At 50.8% G+C, this 17,947-nt stretch overlaps 1 protein-coding gene across 1 annotated transcript in view; it reads left to right on the top strand.

Moving 5' to 3' along the window:
* The first annotated feature begins 1,580 nt into the window (after nt 1-1,580).
* The window catches only part of LOC133343032 (ETS-related transcription factor Elf-2-like), a 29,762-nt gene continuing 13,395 nt past the window's right edge, over nt 1,581-17,947 (top strand). The window contains exons 1-3 of the mRNA XM_061552472.1: nt 1,581-2,005; nt 11,767-11,907; nt 13,337-13,565. Coding sequence (XP_061408456.1) covers nt 11,890-11,907; nt 13,337-13,565 — 247 coding nt within the window. The 5' untranslated portion in view covers nt 1,581-2,005; nt 11,767-11,889. The remainder of the gene's footprint in view (nt 2,006-11,766; nt 11,908-13,336; nt 13,566-17,947) is intronic.

Genomic DNA, 17,947 nt, shown 5'->3' with positions numbered 1-17,947 from the left:
ATGAATGGCGTGTGCTGTATTGCATTTGCGTATATGGCACTAAATTTAATTTCCCTGGAATCTCAAAAGCACCTTCCATCGCATCACATCTCAACAATTCCATTTCCCTGCAGTTGTCCCTATACTGCACAAGTTGTACGCAGCACCTGCCTTCAAATTGATATTGTCTGCCAATAGGTAGCGATGTTGCCATGGTATTTACCAATGAAGTCATTTGAGACCAATGTTCCATCGCTCAATAAAGTCATGTGCACAATATGCCTGTCATGGTGGTTGAGCCACCACGCTCGACTGATTAAAGGGGGAGCCCAGGACCACTTCAGATATCGCTTGCCACTGATGAGAGCTGTGGCCATGAATCCAACTTGGATTGTCCTGGTTTATACACGGCACATGAACCGAACCACTGCTCTCGCTCAACCACATTGCCCATTTAAGCACATTATTCTTAATCTTGCTTTAAAAAATAAAATTACGAATGTGGCTCATTTTAAAAGGTGGCGACTCCTTGTGCGACCTCCACTAGAGGGCGTTTTCAGCTCAAGTGCCAGCTGCCACCTGTAAATCCGTGAGCTATAACGAGCATGGTTAAAGCACGTTAGTCGTTGCTCCACGCAGGTGTCTGATGCTGAATCCCAGTCCAGTTGATGCTTATCTCCCCCAATGGATTAAAGTGGGCCCTGCAATGCACAAGTCAGCAGGAATTGGAGAAACATTCAAGCGATCCCAGACCTATCGGACTTGATGCCCCTGGAAAATGTAGCGGTCTTCTAAGCCAACGGTTCCACTATTGCATGGGGTCGACTGCTCTGGTTTTCTGTCTGTGTGTGCTGCTATCCTGCGCCTCTTCCAGGGTGACATCCGTTGCCCAATCTCCCTCCACCACATCCATCTCGAACTCAGTCTACTCCGGCCAGGGTGCTGCACACCGCAATGTGGCTCCTCGCACACCACAATGTGGCTCCTCACACACCCGCTGGTTGTCTACCGACCCCTCTTTGCCAACACACTGAAGGAGAGCCAATGCCTGAAACGTCAGCTAACTACGGGATGCATTTTTCCATAAGGCAGTGTCAATAACGCCAGCTGAAGCCTTGCAGTGGCCCGAGTATGTGATATTCAGCCATGAAAGTCTAAGGCTACGGTGAGAAGTTTTTGTCAGAATTTGACCAATGCACAGGCACGAATAGATAATACCACCGTTGTGAACGTGACTTGTGCGGTGGAGGATTCATTTTGGCATAAAACTACCACGTGGCCTCACCCAAAAACAAATATGGATCCGCGCATTGGCTATGAACACCCCACGCTTTAAGTCAAATGCCAGGAGTGTTTGCCCTTCAAAGATATTACCGTGTCAAATGCTGGGTGTGTGTGGGGGGGGGTTGGCGGTGTGTGGGTGTGTGTGGTGGTGGGGGGGAGGTGGGTTTTGTTTACTCTCTGTTTTCTTTGCGCAATCGTTGCGCAATCGGAATCATCAGCCGGGAGAGGGCACCGCGCGGGCTGTCGGCAGGGGAGGGAGGCGAGAGAGGCGCGGGGAGGGAGGCGACAGGAGGCGCGTCCGTGACGCAGCTCCAGCGGCAGGTGCGGGCTTCCGCACCCCCACGCGTGCCAGCGCCACTGAGACCGCGCACCTGCACGCGGAGGGTTCGCGACGCGGCACAGGTGGAGATGGGCGAGCTCCGGCTCTGCCGTCACCGCCGATAAGCAGCTGCTGGGTCCATCAGCGGCAAGGGGAGCAAGTGCCGAGTTGGTGCGTGTATAGCTGCTGGTGGTGGTGGTGTAGTTTGTATATTCTGTGCGCGGAGAGCAGCCTTTGGAGGTTCAGCATCTGCTGAGGCTTCTGCGTAACCAGAGCTGGTGAAGGTATTGTCGGTGGCTGCAAGCGAGCAACTCACCTGGGAGGGCAACTCACCTGGGAGGGCAACTCACCTGAGCGGGCAACTCACCTGGCCGTGACGCGTGGCCCAGGCACAGTGTTCCCGCGTCCCCACTTCGTCGCCAGGTGAGAGGCACCCCCTCCCCCACCCACTTTCCCACCCCCTCCTCCCCCCCTTCTCATCACCACCAACATCATCATAATCCTCTTTCTCTCGACACGCTGTGAGCGCGGTCCAAAGTCGACTCTTCGCTGCCAGCCCCTAATCTGTGGTTCACAGGGCGCGGGGTGACGCGGGTGGGGCCAGCGGCCAGACGACCCTTATGTGTCTGTGTTGTGTAGTAGGTGTCTGTGTGTCTGTGTTGTGTGTCTGTGTTGTGTAGTAGGTGTGTGTCTGTGTTGTGTAGTAGGTGTGTGTGTTGTGTGTCTGTGTTGTGTAGTAGGTGTCTGTGTTGTGTGGCTGTGTTGTGTGTCTGTGTTGTGTAGTAGGTGTGTCTGTGTTGTGTGTCTGTGCTGTGTAGTAGGTGTGTGTGTGGTGTGTCTGTGTTGTGTAGTAGGTGTGTGTGTCTGTGTTGTGTAGTAGGTGTGTGTGTCTGTGGTGTGTAGTAGGTGTGTGTGTTGTGTAATAGGTGTCTGTGTTGTGTAGTAGGTGCGTGTGTTGTGTAGTAGGTGTGTGTCTGTGTTGTGTAGTAGGTGTGTGTGTGTTGTGTGTCTGTGTTGTGTAGTAGGTGTGTGTCTGTGTTGTGTAGTAGGTGTGTGTCTGTGTTGTGTAGTAGGTGTGTGTCTGTGTTGTGTTGTAGGTGTGTGTGTGTTGTGTAGTAGGTGTGTGTGTGGTGTGTCTGTGCTGTGTAGTAGGTGTGTGTGGTGTGTCTGTGTTGTGTGCGTGTGTAGTAGGTGTCTGTGTTGTGTGTGTGGTGTGTGCTGTATGTGTGTGTTGTGTCTGTGTTGTGTAGTAGGTGTGTGTGTTGTGTCTGTGTTGTGTAGTAGGTGCGTGTGTTGTGTAGTAGGTGTGTGTCTGTGTTGTGTAGTAGGTGTGTGTGTTGTGTAGTAGGTGTGTGTGGTGTCTGTGCTGTGTAGTAGGTGTGTGTGGTGTGCCTGTGTTGTGTGCGTGTGTAGTAGGTGTCTGTGTTGTGTGTGTGGTGTGTGCTGTATGTGTGTGTTGTGTCTGTGTTGTGTGCGTGTCTGCGTGTGTGTGTAGTGCTGGCCACCCACTCCCTCGTGTGCCGTGCCGGCCTTTATAGGTGCTCGCGAACAGCACTTGCCCCTACAGTCCGTTAAGGCTATACGGGGGATCTTTGCCTTTGTATGTAGTATTCGTGTGTGTATGTATGTATGTCTGTGTGTATGTTGGGGGAGCAGTGGGGGAGTGATTCGTGCAGCAATGCACGAATCTGGCCACCCGAGTTCAATTCCCGCCCACGACCCAGTAACAGTTGGGAATATCTGAACCGGTCCTGGGCCTCCCCTCCGTTGACTCAGCCTCAAATGAGTACCTGGAGCGGAGTGCTAACAATCATCACTGGGGGAGACGGGTGTTCACTCACAACAATTCCCCCACGGCAGGCCGTTAAAAGCAGTGTGTGCCACCACGGGGAACAAGGTTTGACAAAACGTTCTCGTGGTGTTTTGAAAGAGGGGCACTGCTCGAGGTACCGTCACCCGAACCCGTGCTGGTTCTGCTGCCTGCCCCGGGCACGGGGAACATCTCGCACGGTGTTGCCCTTCCCCTCCATGCTTTCTCCCCTGTGCCCTATTCACGACCAACTTTCGACTCACTGCGACCTACTTGCCCGGCTCTTTACCGTCGCGAAGCAGTGTCGATGACGACGGTGGTAAAGTTTTATTTTAAAACTTCAGATTTTTTTCTAAATCTCCAGAGTACCACTTGCTAGACACAGCACGTGAGTTCCGACTGTGTGACTCCCAGCCTTCGGGCCCGCTTTTTCACCAACTCGCACGGACCAGCGTGGTGAAGTATGGTCGTACGAATCCCAATGACCGCCAGACAGACATGTCGTGAGGGGAGGCCCCTCCACTCAGCAATGGATGCATTTAACAAAAACACTCTTATGGATCAAACGCGCTGCACGTATACCAGCACAGGTGTTGCGGCTTGCCCTGGTCGACCAGGTGCGTGGCTGCGCTGAGCTAATGAGGTTCGTGCCCTTGCTGTGAAGGGCGCGTGACACGTGCTGCACCCGCGTGTGTGCGTGCCTGGCCACCGCATGCCCAAGCTGCTTCTGTTTGGCCGGATAGAGGGGGATGAACGGGCCTGGCACGGCCTAGAGGAGAGATGGGGCTGATGCGGTCCAGGAAGATGTGGAGCTGACTGGACTTGCTGAAGACCGCTACCAGCGGTATCAAGATCGGCCTCTGTGGAGGAGGCTTGTGAAGGACGCTGCCACTGGGCAGTTGGAGGCAGTCGCCCTCCAGCAAGAACGGAGGGCAAAGGAGCGATGCTCACAACAACGAGCGGAGCGCCGGGCGGTTAAAACGCAGCGAGCTGGCAAAGTAGGGAGCACAGGTGGTGCATCTGCCAGTCATCTCAGTCGGTCAACCCATGACACCTGGGTTTGTCCCGTGACCTTCGACACTACGTGTCCTCAAAGTGCACCAAGCCTGGCACAAGCGCTGTGGTGACGTCACCGCCACTGAGTGGCGAATGCCCATTGTTGTGTTTGCGTGGGGAGTTGTAGTGTAGTGCAGTGGATAGCGCCCTGCACGACGTATCCGGAGACCCGAGTTCGATTCCCGCTTAAGACCCCCAAAAAGTGGCGAATATTTGAATCGGTCCCTGGGCCTCCCTTAGGTCGACTCAGTCTTAAATTAGTACCTGGTGCCATGTGCGTTCGTGAACACTGGGGAGACAACGGCTCCCGGGCGTGGTGCAGGCCACACACCCCCTCGTGCGCTGTGCCGGCCTTCATAGGTGCTCGCGAACAGCACTTGCCCCAACATTCTATTAAAGGCTATACGAGGGGTCTTTGTCTTTGTACTGTATGCATAGTCCTAGGAGCATAGAACATCAATGGAATGTTCTGCCCTGCCCTCTGATGCCCTCTTTCAAATATTTGAAAGTGGCTTAGTGGCGCTTAGCTCGCCTCCTGCTTACAACGCAGAACTACTGGTGGAAATTCCACGTTCCTATGGCGAGTCACTCCAAAGATGAGTCACTGTTGGTTTTCCACCACAAAGAAGGGGGGAGTGCCCACGTTATCGACCCTCTTGAAAGATGAGACGACTGTGTGAACCCTCTATCCGAGGCATGGGTTATTACGTAACGCGCTCTGACACATGTTTGTCTTCGCAAGTATTTACATCTGCAAGGGGGGGGGGGGGGTGCGTTTGCATATTTGTTTTTAATCTTGTGTGTGTCTCCAACGTTTGGGCACCCCTTTGAAAAACGTGGATAGAACGCTTTCCATCTTGGCCGCCAAGGCGTTTAAGAAATCGTTCCTCTAGGGATGCCTCCCGGAGTCTCCGGGAGGAGGGTCCGGACACAACGGGGTGCTTGGCGAATTTCACTCGTGAGTGGTTTGCAATTGGATTGAAATCAGAGATTAAAATAAACCCAACTTTTACAAAGGGTGAACAACTCAAAAGGGTCAGTGTGGACGGGGTGCACGGCCATGCACTTGCACGTCCATACCAATCCTCCGTTGTTGTCCCTTACATCCCTGTGGCCCTATGATGAACACCGCAAGTATCTTGAGGACAAAATCAGGACGAGATGGATGTGGCTGGGTGCCGAAACGACTGAGCCGGCTGGAATGAAGCACTGGTTGTGCAGCGATCGTGGGTTGCGCGGCGGTCGGACCGAGGATCATGTTGTAGCTGCTGCTGATGCAGGATGATGGAGGGAAGAGGGCGGTGTTCGTGATTGTTAGTTTGACGTTATGCAATAGATTGATTTATGAGCTGCTACACAGAAACAGGAGGCTGCATAATGACGCCTGAAGCGAGAACGCAGCCCCGCGCTGGTGCACGCTGCCGCAGCTGCCGATTGCGCTTGTAAGACGCGCAATGTGCACACGTGCAGGCCATTCCTGTCAATCCACTGCTGGATGAGGGCCTCCTCCTAACGAGGGGCAGGTCGTGGGTGTTGTTTGGCAATGCAGCAGTTGAGCACGCCGGCTTGTCGCGGGTTTTTGGACAGAGGCAGGATCGGTGCTGATATCACTCGCTGCTGATCCGAGCCCGGGCTAGGAATCGAACTGAAGTGGCTCGGGTGCATTGCCCAGCGCGTTGACCACTGTGCCCATGTCTAGTAACACTGAGATGATGCCACTTGTACAGGAAATCATGACCGAGGCACAAGACTCCGTGCCAGGAGGCTCCGGCTACATTGTGATGTCTGGCCAATTCCTCGTTTAAATTATGACGAGTGCTTTGCTCCGCGTGGGAGGAAACTCGAGTACCCACCACGCAACTCAAACGATCCGCACAGACGGGTTCACGATCCTCCATCCTGCACTGCCATCTCCTGATCGCCTCGCAGCGGCTCGACGTTTGTGAATTTCACAAATCTCTCTGTGACGCGTAAACCCCTTGCCCTCCAAAAACGCCACCACCTCCGCGTTTTACGAACTATCGTTTATGCAACACCCCCCCTCCCCAGCGACAATTATATAATCTTCTTAGACGCAGAACGGGATCTCAGATCAGAGATTTGTGAAACGTATGACAGAGGGATGGGCCGCTGCGAATGTGGCTAGAGGGTGGATGTACAACAAAGTAAGATCTTGAACTCGGCCGTGTGGAGCTCTGGGTCTCTGTTGCGCTATTAAATATGTAATTGGAAAGTGTATAATATATATAAAACATTTCTATATAATTGACCAGATATCGCAATGCGGAATACTCCTGAAAAAAGTAGTCTTGAGACTTTCCAAAATAAGTGGTGTGACGGTGACTTGCACTGTACCGTGTTTATGATGAAACCTGCCGGCAAGGGTTGTTATGCTCCTGACACGAGGCACAACGCAGCCACACGTGCCGGAGTTTCTCAACATTCCTGGACGCGAATGAATGGACGCACGAGGCGAGGCGACTTGCGTAGATTGCACACTCGGCCCGAACGCCGTGGTGCTGGCAGCGCGAGGCGTGTGGGTTGATGTTTAGGGGTTTTATCGCGTGGGATCTGGGAGCGCCGCGGGCAGGGAGAGGTTTTGGAGGTGCAGAGAGGGGCGGTGGGGCGTGCGGTTTCTCTGACTTCCCACGGATTCCTGACGCTCCTCCCCGTGAACCAGACGTGCACCCACACTCACCCTCGTGTCCACACGCGCCCGCACACACGTGTACTGCACGGACACTCATACACACGTGTGTGTAACACACACGTGCAAGCACACTCACTTATCCAAATGTACACACGTGCACGCACACACACACAAAGATAAAAGACAAAGATCCCCCGTATATCCTTAACAGACTGTAGGGGCAAGTGCTGTTAGCGAGCACCTATGAAGGCCGAAACGGTACACGAGGGGATGGTCAGAACCACGCCCGACCGCCTTTGTCTCCGCAGTGGCGATGCTTACACAACCACACCAGGTACTCATTTGAGGCTGAGTCGACCTAGGGGAGGCCCAGGATCGGTTCAGATAATCGTCATTGGGTGTTGGCCGTGAGCGGGAATCGAACCCGGGTCGCCGGGTTCATAACGCAGCGCGCTAACTCCTACACCACCTCTCCCCACACATGCACACACATACACGTGTGAACGCACATGCTCGTGAATATGTACACACGCATAAACACGCATTCACCTGCATGCACTCCTCATACATATGAACGCAAGTCCACGCACTCTGTTACCTAATGTCCACGTGCGGACACAACGCATATGCACTCGCACGTGCAAAGATCCATAGGGGCACGTGGGCAGGTGTGGAAATCGTCACGCCCGAGAAATGCTTGCACGGCATTTATTAATACGGTACTTTTATTAAAACGGAGTCAACCTCGGTGAGACTCAGAACAGGTTCAGAAGATCGAACACTCACTTTTGCCGCAGTCGAAATGTGCTCAGACGGGTCACTTTCCAGACCAGGTCTCCCACGTAAGACGGTTTCGATGCGGCCTGAACCCGACCCAGCTGGAAGACGCTGCCAGCAAGGAGCGTGGAAGCTCGAAGAGGATCGAAGTGAGCTACGATAAAGGAAGCGTCTTAAGAGACGTGAAGCCAGAACCACACCAACGCGCATACAATCAGCGACTTCGCTTGCCCTGTCTGCAGCAGCCGCTGTGGGTCGAGGATTGGACTTTCAGAGTCACACAAAATCCCACAAATAGAGGCAGAGGATGAAGGTCGTAATGGGATGCGATGGACGACTCCGAAGAAAAATAATTTTGTCCCAACGAACCACTACCGGTGTACGACCAGTTCCATCTGATGTGGCAAGAGTAAAAAGGTTTTACAAAACTTATAATTTACATCGCCTTGTGAACTCAATTCTGGACGAAGGCCTCCCCGCACGCCATATTGGTCATGGAGACTATTTGACCATACTTCACCACGCAGGTCAAGTTTGTGTGGCTGAAGGTGGTGCCCAGGACCAGTTGAGAAATTGACTCGCCGCTGACGTCAGCCGCGGCTGGGAATCGAACGTATGTTGCCAAGTTCGTAGCGCACAGCAATAACCACTCGCCACACTGACGAAACGTAAAACTTGCGTCGTACCGACTACTTAACACGACAAACAACTGTGAATTGTGATGACCTTCGCAAATGAGTAACTTACGCGTATCGCTCTTGACCATGGCAGCAGGATATTTGATGTTCACATGTAAAATAAATAGAGCTAACCTCGGATGTGCGACTGTGGCCACGCAGAGCAGACCGTGGAGACTAATAGACGACTCCGTGTCCGATTCACGGACGCCGAGGAGGCATCCTCACAGCGAGGCACCCACTCCGCTGCGCCTGGTGCAATGATCTGGCTCTTGAACCACATCAATGCACAATGATCGTTGTAGCTCTACCGTGAGCCACGTCAAGAATACTGTTGACTCATGTGGGGCTCTCGTGTTGTGTTTTTTACAAAACACATTTACACAGCTAAATCGTATCACCTCTGGTGGTGCTAACAAGCGCCAATATCTGTCATTAACAGACGCCCGTTTTCCGTCTCTGACTTAGGGGCCGTCCATAAATGACGTCACGCACCTGGGGGGGGGGGTCAGACATTTGTGACGATGTGTGACGTCACATCAAAATGCGCAACTTTAAATAAATATAGACAACACGTTCTACTTAATCAAATAGACTTTTTGATAAATGTTTCTCCTACAACATCAGAGTGCAGCACCACATTAAATACGCACTACAATGACAATAGTTTAAAGCGATTTGAAGCATGTTTTATTTTGGGGGGGGGGGGGCAGAGCTTTGTGACGTCATATTTGAGGGGGGGGGTCTTACTTTTTGTGACGCCGTGTGACGAGGGGGGTGGTCAAAAATCGTCCAAAATCGCGTGACGTAATTTATGGACGGCCCTTATACCAACAAAGAAAAACCTCGCGCCGTCTCAATCACCGACCAATGGGACCAATCGCCAACGCTGCCTCCGTTGTTGTTCGTTGGAAAAGGAAAGAAAACGTTTGAAACGAGCCTCTGAGAATGTGAGCGAGCCGAGTAGAGCCAACGCGCACCGCAGCCGCCGCTGCTGAAATCCAGAAAATCGTCATTTTTTTGTCACGAGGCGAGCGGAGGAGCGGGTCCCCACCCCCCGTCACGACGGGAGAGTTTGGTTGAGGGCGGAACTCACTTTCCCATCAAGCTGAACCCCTCCTGCTCACCTCGCAGCCTCACGGACGAGCCTCGAGCCCTGGGCACTCAGGTGCCGGAACTCATCGCCGCTGGCTGCCGTGATCGATCGCAGGTGCTGCCGTGATCGATCGCAGGTGCTGCCGTGATCGATCGCAGGTGCTGCCGCAGTTGCCAAGTGCGCCGTGCGCGTGAAGTTGTGGCCACCTTCGCGACCAACGAGAATATCCATCGGCTCCAAAAGGTGTATGGCAGGCCAGACAACATGACAATAATATTCTGCACGAAGCCCGGTGCAGAGCCATCAGTAACCTCCGATTATAACACATTCCTACGGAGGGAGCTGGTAGGAACGTTGGGTTGCTCGGTCAATGGCCAGGGTCAACGGCGGCGTGGTGTATTCCGCAAATATGGCCGACTGTGAGGGCGAGCACAAGCCGGCGTGAGTAGGTTAAACGTTGAGTTTTATAAGGGCACCACGGGGTGACCAGCCCCTCCCCACCCAGCCCCACCCTCTCCACCTAGCCCCTCCCCACCCTCCCCACCCAGCCCCTCCCCACCCTCCCCACCCATCCCCACCCCTCCCATTTTTGGATGTACGACGGACGGACGGACACAATAATCCCCTGTGGGCTGGTGTAACCAGGAGGTTCCTACCAGTATTATCACGGTTAGCTGAAAGCGTGACCCTGTCATAATATTCAGCATCAGAACAACAATACAACCAAACGTCGATTTTTTTAAAGTTACGTAACATTGTCAATGAAACTCCTATAGTAAGTCTTACAATCATTGTAATTTATAACGTACATCCCTTCGTCAAGGCACTGCTCAGTGAATGCCTCTGCACGACTCGTCTCGTATTAGGGGCCGTCCATAAATGACGTCACGCACTTAGGGGGGGGGGTCAGACATTTGTGACGATGTGTGACTAGGGGGGGGGGGGTTGAGAAATGTGACGTCACATCAAAATGCGCAACTTTAAATAAATATAAACAACACCTAATTAAATAGACTTTTAAATAAATGTTTTCTCCTACAACATCAGAGTGCAGCGCCACATTAAATACGCACTACAATCACAATAGTTTAAAGCAATTTGAAGCATGTTTTATTATTTGTGTGGGGGGGGCAGAGCTTTGTGACGTCATATTTGAGGGGGGGGGTCTGACTTTTCGTTACGCCGTGTGACGAGGGGGGGGGGGTCAAAAATCGTCCAAAATCGCGTGACGTCATTTATGGACGGCCCCTTAATCATGGAGGTTGTTTTTGCTTCATCGCGTTGGTCAGGTGGGGCCAGGTGAAGGTGGATAGAAGGGTCCACAGACGGCTCGCTAAGTTAGCCGTGGCTAGGAGTGGATTTCAGGTCACTGGATTCTTGGCATGACTTACTACTTGCACCACCATTCCACACGTAATACTTACTTTTAAAAATTCCTTTGACTTACACGGAATTCATTCGGAAGGCCGTGTAATCCCTACAGCTGTGTGGAATATATATTGGAACATTTTGTTACGCGGCTAACGTTGTTGATAAGAATTATGTTTTTTTATTTCGTCTCAACACATTTGAAAGGAGCACCTCCGGTGGCAGCTGTTCCATGGGCACAAGGTGACAACACCTGGCCCATAAATCAGTATTAGTTATACATAGCAATAGAAGATTGGGATTCTACATAGCAATAGATGATTGCTTTGTATAATCCCAAATGAGTAATTTGTGGGACATTTGAAAATGTGTTAGTAGATTTGTAATATAAGCGCCTTTTTAACATCCAATCAGTTTTCGTAGCTGATTAAGATTTAGATTGACATGGATTCTGATGGGTCAGCATTTTCCTCGAGGTCATTTGTTCTTGACACAAGTCTGTCCTCACACAGCTGGGTTCTGTACGATGCAGTGTCTTGATGCTGGAGGCGATTCAGCTTTGACTGAATAGCCAGTGCAATGTGTAAACATCAGCACTGGGCAAAGAAGAGACAGCTGGGAATACCGGGCAATCGGGCATGGCACCGTCCTTAATAGGCGCTCGCTGACAGCACTTGCCCCATCATTCGATAAATCCATGCAGAGAATCCTTGTCTTTGACCGTTTGCGTTCGTCTGTGTTTGTTTGCAGGCCTTGCGGCGCGAGCACGGCGTAGTCATCAGGCAACCGCAGCCTGCCACTCCTCGCCCAATGCAGCCTCGAGACCCCGAGTGAGGCTTCCCCGCTTGGCATGACATTCCTGCTCTCAAGAGGATGGCGTTTGAAAATCTGGTAAAGTCCCTAAAAGCTTGCGTTTGCCTCTCCCAATCACTCGATATATATACAATGAATAAAATTAATAACCTGAACGTAAGCCCCGGGCTCCCCTATAGGAGCAGGGCCTGGTGGGCGTTAGCGTTGTCCTCCATTATTGCCACGTGGCCACACAGACAAGAAAAGTATTTAATGTATAATATATCTATATATATATAAGAATAGGTTTTATCCTTTCTGGAAATAAAACAGATATTTAAACACCAAATATAAACCTTTTGCAAGGAATCAAGTCTGCATTTACCACACACCACTCGTGGTGAACATAGAAACAAACATGCTCTGATAATAATACTATTTGATGCATTTGTCTTTGAACGGAGACAGCTGCCTTCTTTAGGGCTTAATCTCACCAGTGTTAGACCAGACAACACCAAAAGGCGAACAGTTTGTTTGAATGTTCACCCCAAGTAGCACGTGTGGTTAATGCAGACTTGAGTCATTGTGAAAGGTTTCTAATTGGCGTTTGAACATCTTTAAACCCATATTCTTGGTTCTTTCGGTAAAGTCACGTAGATAGAAAAAAATGAAAGTAAATAAGATTAAAAAGGATGATGACGACCGAAAGAACCAAGAATAAGAAATCCTGAAGTCACGAAAGTTTTAAGTCAAAATTTTAACACCTGTTTTATTGGCAGAAAGAGTAAAACCTATTCTTATTTTTCATACTTTGATACTGGAAAAAAGATCCCATGATATATATAACACGTACCATAGACTATTATGATACAGTCTATTTTAATGGTGGACTTTAATTATGAGATGTCAAAGGATTGTTCGTTTTTGTCGCAAGTCTTGCCAGTTTGAATGATTCAACGGTGCCTTTGTAGCAATTAAAGGCAATATATAAATAGAATTCATGTCAGTGATCGTGATTATACTACAGACACTACCACCGTAGTTTTACATTTTAATAGATTTCCACAAAACTGACACTGCAGTTGTAAAGATATTTCTCAAATGTGCTTGACGAAATTATCCAGAGAGAGCGGGGCATAATGTTTTTACTTCATAGAGGGAAAGAGGCTGTCAGTCATGGCCTTGAGCCTGGCCTTTAACAGCGGCAGGAGTTCAACAGCACAGATGGCTGCGGTAGATGGAAGGTTCAGGCTGTGGCAGCAGCACACGAGTGACCTTTCCAGATCTTTCCCGAAGGGAAAGGGCGAGCAGTACGAATCCACTGGGCAAAGAGGTGCGACTGAAGACACTTTCTGGTCGGGTAGAGGCAGAGGAGAGGGGCAAGCTATTGAGCCTGGACTAGAACAAGGGCAGGGAGTCGACTGCACTGATGACCGGGAGGGGAAGGGAGTTACACACAATGAAGAGCGAGCGAGCGAGCGAGCGAGCGAGCGATACGAGGTTTAATTTTCTCTCTCTCTCTTGGAAGGCTGTCGGCCTGCAGATGTCGTACCCGGCACTGTTGGACCGGGGGGCCGTGCGAGCCGGGCCCGGCGTGCTCGTGTTCGCCCGGCCCCTCTCCATGCCCGACTCGCGGCCCATCATCTACACGGGGGTCCAGGAGGGGGAGGCGGCGCACGGGAGGGTCATCGTGATCCCCCACGGCGGCTCCGAGGCGGCGACGGAGAGAGGGGCTCCTTGGAGGGCGCAGCCCGAGGGTGAGGCCGCGGTTCTTTTTTCACGGGCGCAGAGTTTCTTAACGATTAATTGGGTCATTGATTAAATAAATAAAAAGATGCGCGTTTCTTGAGCGTAAGATTCAGTTTAAATGGATGGATCGGTTTATTGATTGAAATGGATTTGTACGCACAAGAAACATGCTTCACAGTTTGTGTGTAAGAATCGATGATTTACTATTTACATAAATTATATGTCAGTGATATGCTGTAGTGAGATGGATTGTGGTGTCGCAGCACTCCGTGAGAGATGGCGACGGCATGGAGAGGCTTTCATCTAGCAGTGGATGAACCATGGCTGATGGTTGTAATATACTAATGCCATGTTTAGGCCCATGGAGCTGACAAAAATGTTCAAACAAGAAAACAAATAGACAATACAATTAAGTTGGAACACACAAGACGACAAACAATTGATTCCGTAACAGACCTCAATATAATTCTTGATCAGTTTTCGAATCGCTGGCTGCTGGTCGGGAGGGGAGATGGTTCCATGATGGTTCCATGCCACAGGTCTCGGGGGAGTCAAACTGCTCCATTCCCCACTCGATGGAGATTACTCCACAAAAGCAATTGACCATAGAGGTTCATGAAATGCTTTGCCACCTGTGTGATCTTTCCGTTAATGCATCATTGCTTCCCATTGTTTGACTCATGATACTACTTATCTGATCTCACAGTGATATCAGATATCGCAGTGCCACCTGACTTACAATACTACCTGAATAACAATGCTCTCTCGCAGGACTATCTCATGCTCTAACCTGTTTGCCCGACTCAAAATACATTCTGATCTGATAGTACTTTCTGATCCCTGGTTCACAACAATGCCTACCTCGTAATAAACTCAATGTCACTTCACCTCGCCTACGATGTTACCATAACTCAAAGTACAGTACCTCGCTCACAATACCACCTGACAACCACCATTAGTGCGACTAGGCCTCAAAACACTCCCCCACCTCTGAGAATCAACAACATCCTATTGATTCTAGATTTGAACATGCTATTGCCATGCATCGCACTTCAGTTTGAGAAATGCCCTTTCATTCCCCAGCAGTGATTCTCAGGCACTCCCTTTCACTGTCAAACTCTCAACCCTCCGATCAGCGATGCCCCCCCCCCCCACCTTTGGTCCGTCGCCCACGTGATGGCCTTGCAAAGACGTGGGAAGTGGACCGCAGAACTCTTGCAGATGCTACGATTTTCTTAACAAAACACCATTTATATATTTTTTAAATGACCCATTTTACAACTGTTTAGATTGAGCCGATAAAAAAGGGCACGTAATTGTTTTATTGGCTTTTTTTGCAATTAAACAATGGACAGCGCTTTTAAATGAAAAAGTTAAAAATATATTTTTGGTGCATGATAATGGTCCAATGGTCCACGCGTCCAGAAGGTTTTGGAAATCTCTTCCGTAGATGCTCCACTCCAGACCTTTAGTCTTAGCCCGACTCTCGGACACTCAATGTTGTACAACGAAACGAGAGATAACAAATCACTCTGCTGGTAAAATAGCGACCGTGTGACTGCAAGATAATCAGTGCGTGAGCAATCGCCTGGGAGCATCCTCCTCCGTGTTTGCGTTTGAGAAGATGTGGGTGTTGGAGGACGGAGAGTGAACTTTGTGAGCTTTGGCAGCTGGCGATAGAAAGTGATTGCATCTGGGAGGGAGGTGGTAGTTGGGGGTTTGGGGGTGGCGGCACTGAATGTAGGTCGCAGGTGTGCAGACGACACGCATGTGTGTTCACGTGTGTGTGTGTGTGCATGTGACCAGTGGGGAGCGGTAGTGCAGCGGTTAGCGCTCTGCGCTATGAACCTGGCCACCCGGGTTCGATTCCCGCTCACAGCCAACACCAGTGACGATTATCTGAACCGGTCCTGGGCCTCCCCTAGGTCGACTCAGCCTGAAGTGAGTACCTGGTGCGGTGTGTAAACATCGCCACTGGGGAGACAAAGGCGGTCGGGCGTGGTGCTGGCCACCCACCCCCTCGTGTACCGTTCCGGCCTTCATAAGTGCTCGCTAACAGCACTTGCCCCTACAATCTGTTAAGGCTATACGGGGGATCTTTGTCTTTTGTCTGGACCCCTAGCTGCCCCCCTCCCTGGCTTTTGCGTCACGGCTGACAGGGAAAGTTCAACCAAAAAGACGCCGATGCTGATGCTACCGCAGTGGCTCAATGGGCTTCTTACCTGGCCATGAACAGTGATGGTCAGGGCTGGTCTGACTCTTCTACTGCGTCGTGGCTGGCGGAGGGCAGTGTAGAAACAAAAAACGCTGTTGTACCATACTCTCATGTCTCTGCGTGGTGCCTTCACCAATTCGCACTGAACACTGCTGGGAAGTATGGGTGAATAATTCCCCACTACGCACGCAGTGTGGGGTAGCCCTCATCTAGCAGTGGATCGACAAATAGGGCTGTACATGCACACGGTCACGGTGTATCTATTTTACTCTCCCTTTGAACAGCTGGTTTGTCTGGCACTTTAACTCAAAAACAAGACCACCAAAACAAGTGACGGAAATCTAGGTTGATGGTAACCAAATCCATTCCTTTGGAAATCCGATCACAAAAGCTCGCCATTACCCAAACAAACGTAGTCCAAAAACCCTAACGTGCAAGGAAGGTTAGCTTCAGAGCGAGTTTGTTCACGTCAACATGAAAACACATTCCACGGTATGGTTTTTTGCACGGTATGGTTTTGTTTTTGGGTTCGAGCACGGTCGAGATAGTGTGAGAGTATCTGGGGATTTCACCGTGAAAAGCAAAGCTCCCCCCCCCCCACACCTCTCTTGCGATACAGCGAGCGGTCTCGGCAGGTAATGCTGCACAAGGTAAATGGCGCTCGCATGTGCCGACGCTGATGCAGTGGTCGCTGCTGTTACGGAAAGCACCGATTCAACTCCGGCCGATGTTGATCTTTCCTGCAGTCTAAATAAAGATTCTGATTTGCTTGAGTGCCCCGAAGAATGTTTTCCCATTTGTGTAGTTATTTGACATCAATAATACTAATTAATATTATTATATATCTAGGAGAGGCTTATTGAGCTGTCGAATATTGAGGTGTTTGGCCAAATTCTATTTTATTGAGTGTTTTTTGCTCGGGTAGGGGAACTGAATTACAGTACTGGGAATAAACGCACCCAGCATACAGCAAGAACTACACTCCAACAACAACACATATGGGTGCACAACTCCATTTGCTGAACTGCGATCTCCTAGGCAGCATCTCTTAGCCCAGAATCTGTTAGGGATTTCGCAATAGCCGTGCTTCCAAAGCGTTGGGTAAAATGTGCGAACCACGAATCGACAAGAGTCAAATGAGGTTTGAAGCACTGCCGATTTGCGTTTGTGGCCATAAGCTTGTGGTAGACACTCCACACTCTCATGGTAGAGGCGAGTCCCTCCACTCGTTGACTCCCTTGCAAAGTGACACTTGCTTACCAAAGCCCCGCACTGACATCCCGCATTGGCACCGCGGAAGTGAAGCCTCCGCAGATGTTAATCCTCCTCGCGGCGGTGATGCGGGTTACGATTGACACCGCCTCCGGGAAGTCGTCGAGGCTTTGACGAACTGCTGCTATCAGGCCAGGTCAGCAAGGGTCACCTGGCACGAACACGGGACTTCAGAGAAGATGGAGCGGCCCCCCCGAGACGTTGCGTGGCAACACGAGGGCGCCCTCTCGGTGGCATGGAGCGGCTGGCATGGGCGCACTAGAGCAAGAATTGAAATGGAGTCCCCTTCTCCTCTTTCCACCTCTTTGCATACACAGCTGGGCACCTAGGGCCCTCCATCCAGTGTTGCCCTGGTGCAGTTGCCTCCTGAACACTTGATAAACGTCATCGGGCGGTGAAACGGCACAGTGGTAGCTCGTTTGTCGCTTGTTGCAGAGGTTCAGTGGCCACCCTGATTCATACTGCGGGTGTAATCACCACACTGCTACACGCCGTCTGCTTCAAAGTGGACGTTAAAGAAACCTGTGACGTCGTTCGCAAGCGTGGGCCATCGTGTGCCAATGTCATCGTTCAAATTTGCAAAAATTATAAAAACACTCGCAAATTACTAAATTGGTATCGCGCACAGCCATCATCGCCCCCCTACTGGCGAACTGATGTCCCAGGTCACAAATTAAACACATTGGTATTTCAGTTCTCACCTGGTTAAACAAATAGGCACACAAATCCACATCAACGATAGAGGCCCGTAGGTTACCACACCTTACGTAGAGACCCATAGGCCTACATAGAGGAGAGTGACACGCATGTCTGTACTACATGGGCCCTGGGCCTCCTCTAGCCCATGAACCACAAGTGCAGTTGCACTGACTGAACACTCTAAGACTGTGCCCTTTCCATACC

The sequence above is a fragment of the Lethenteron reissneri genome, chromosome 16 (assembly GCF_015708825.2).
Source record: "Lethenteron reissneri isolate LAM-NWPU_2019-01 chromosome 16, ASM1570882v1, whole genome shotgun sequence".
Taxonomy (NCBI): Eukaryota; Metazoa; Chordata; class Hyperoartia; order Petromyzontiformes; family Petromyzontidae; genus Lethenteron; species Lethenteron reissneri.
This window is presented reverse-complemented; position numbering and strand designations above follow the sequence as displayed.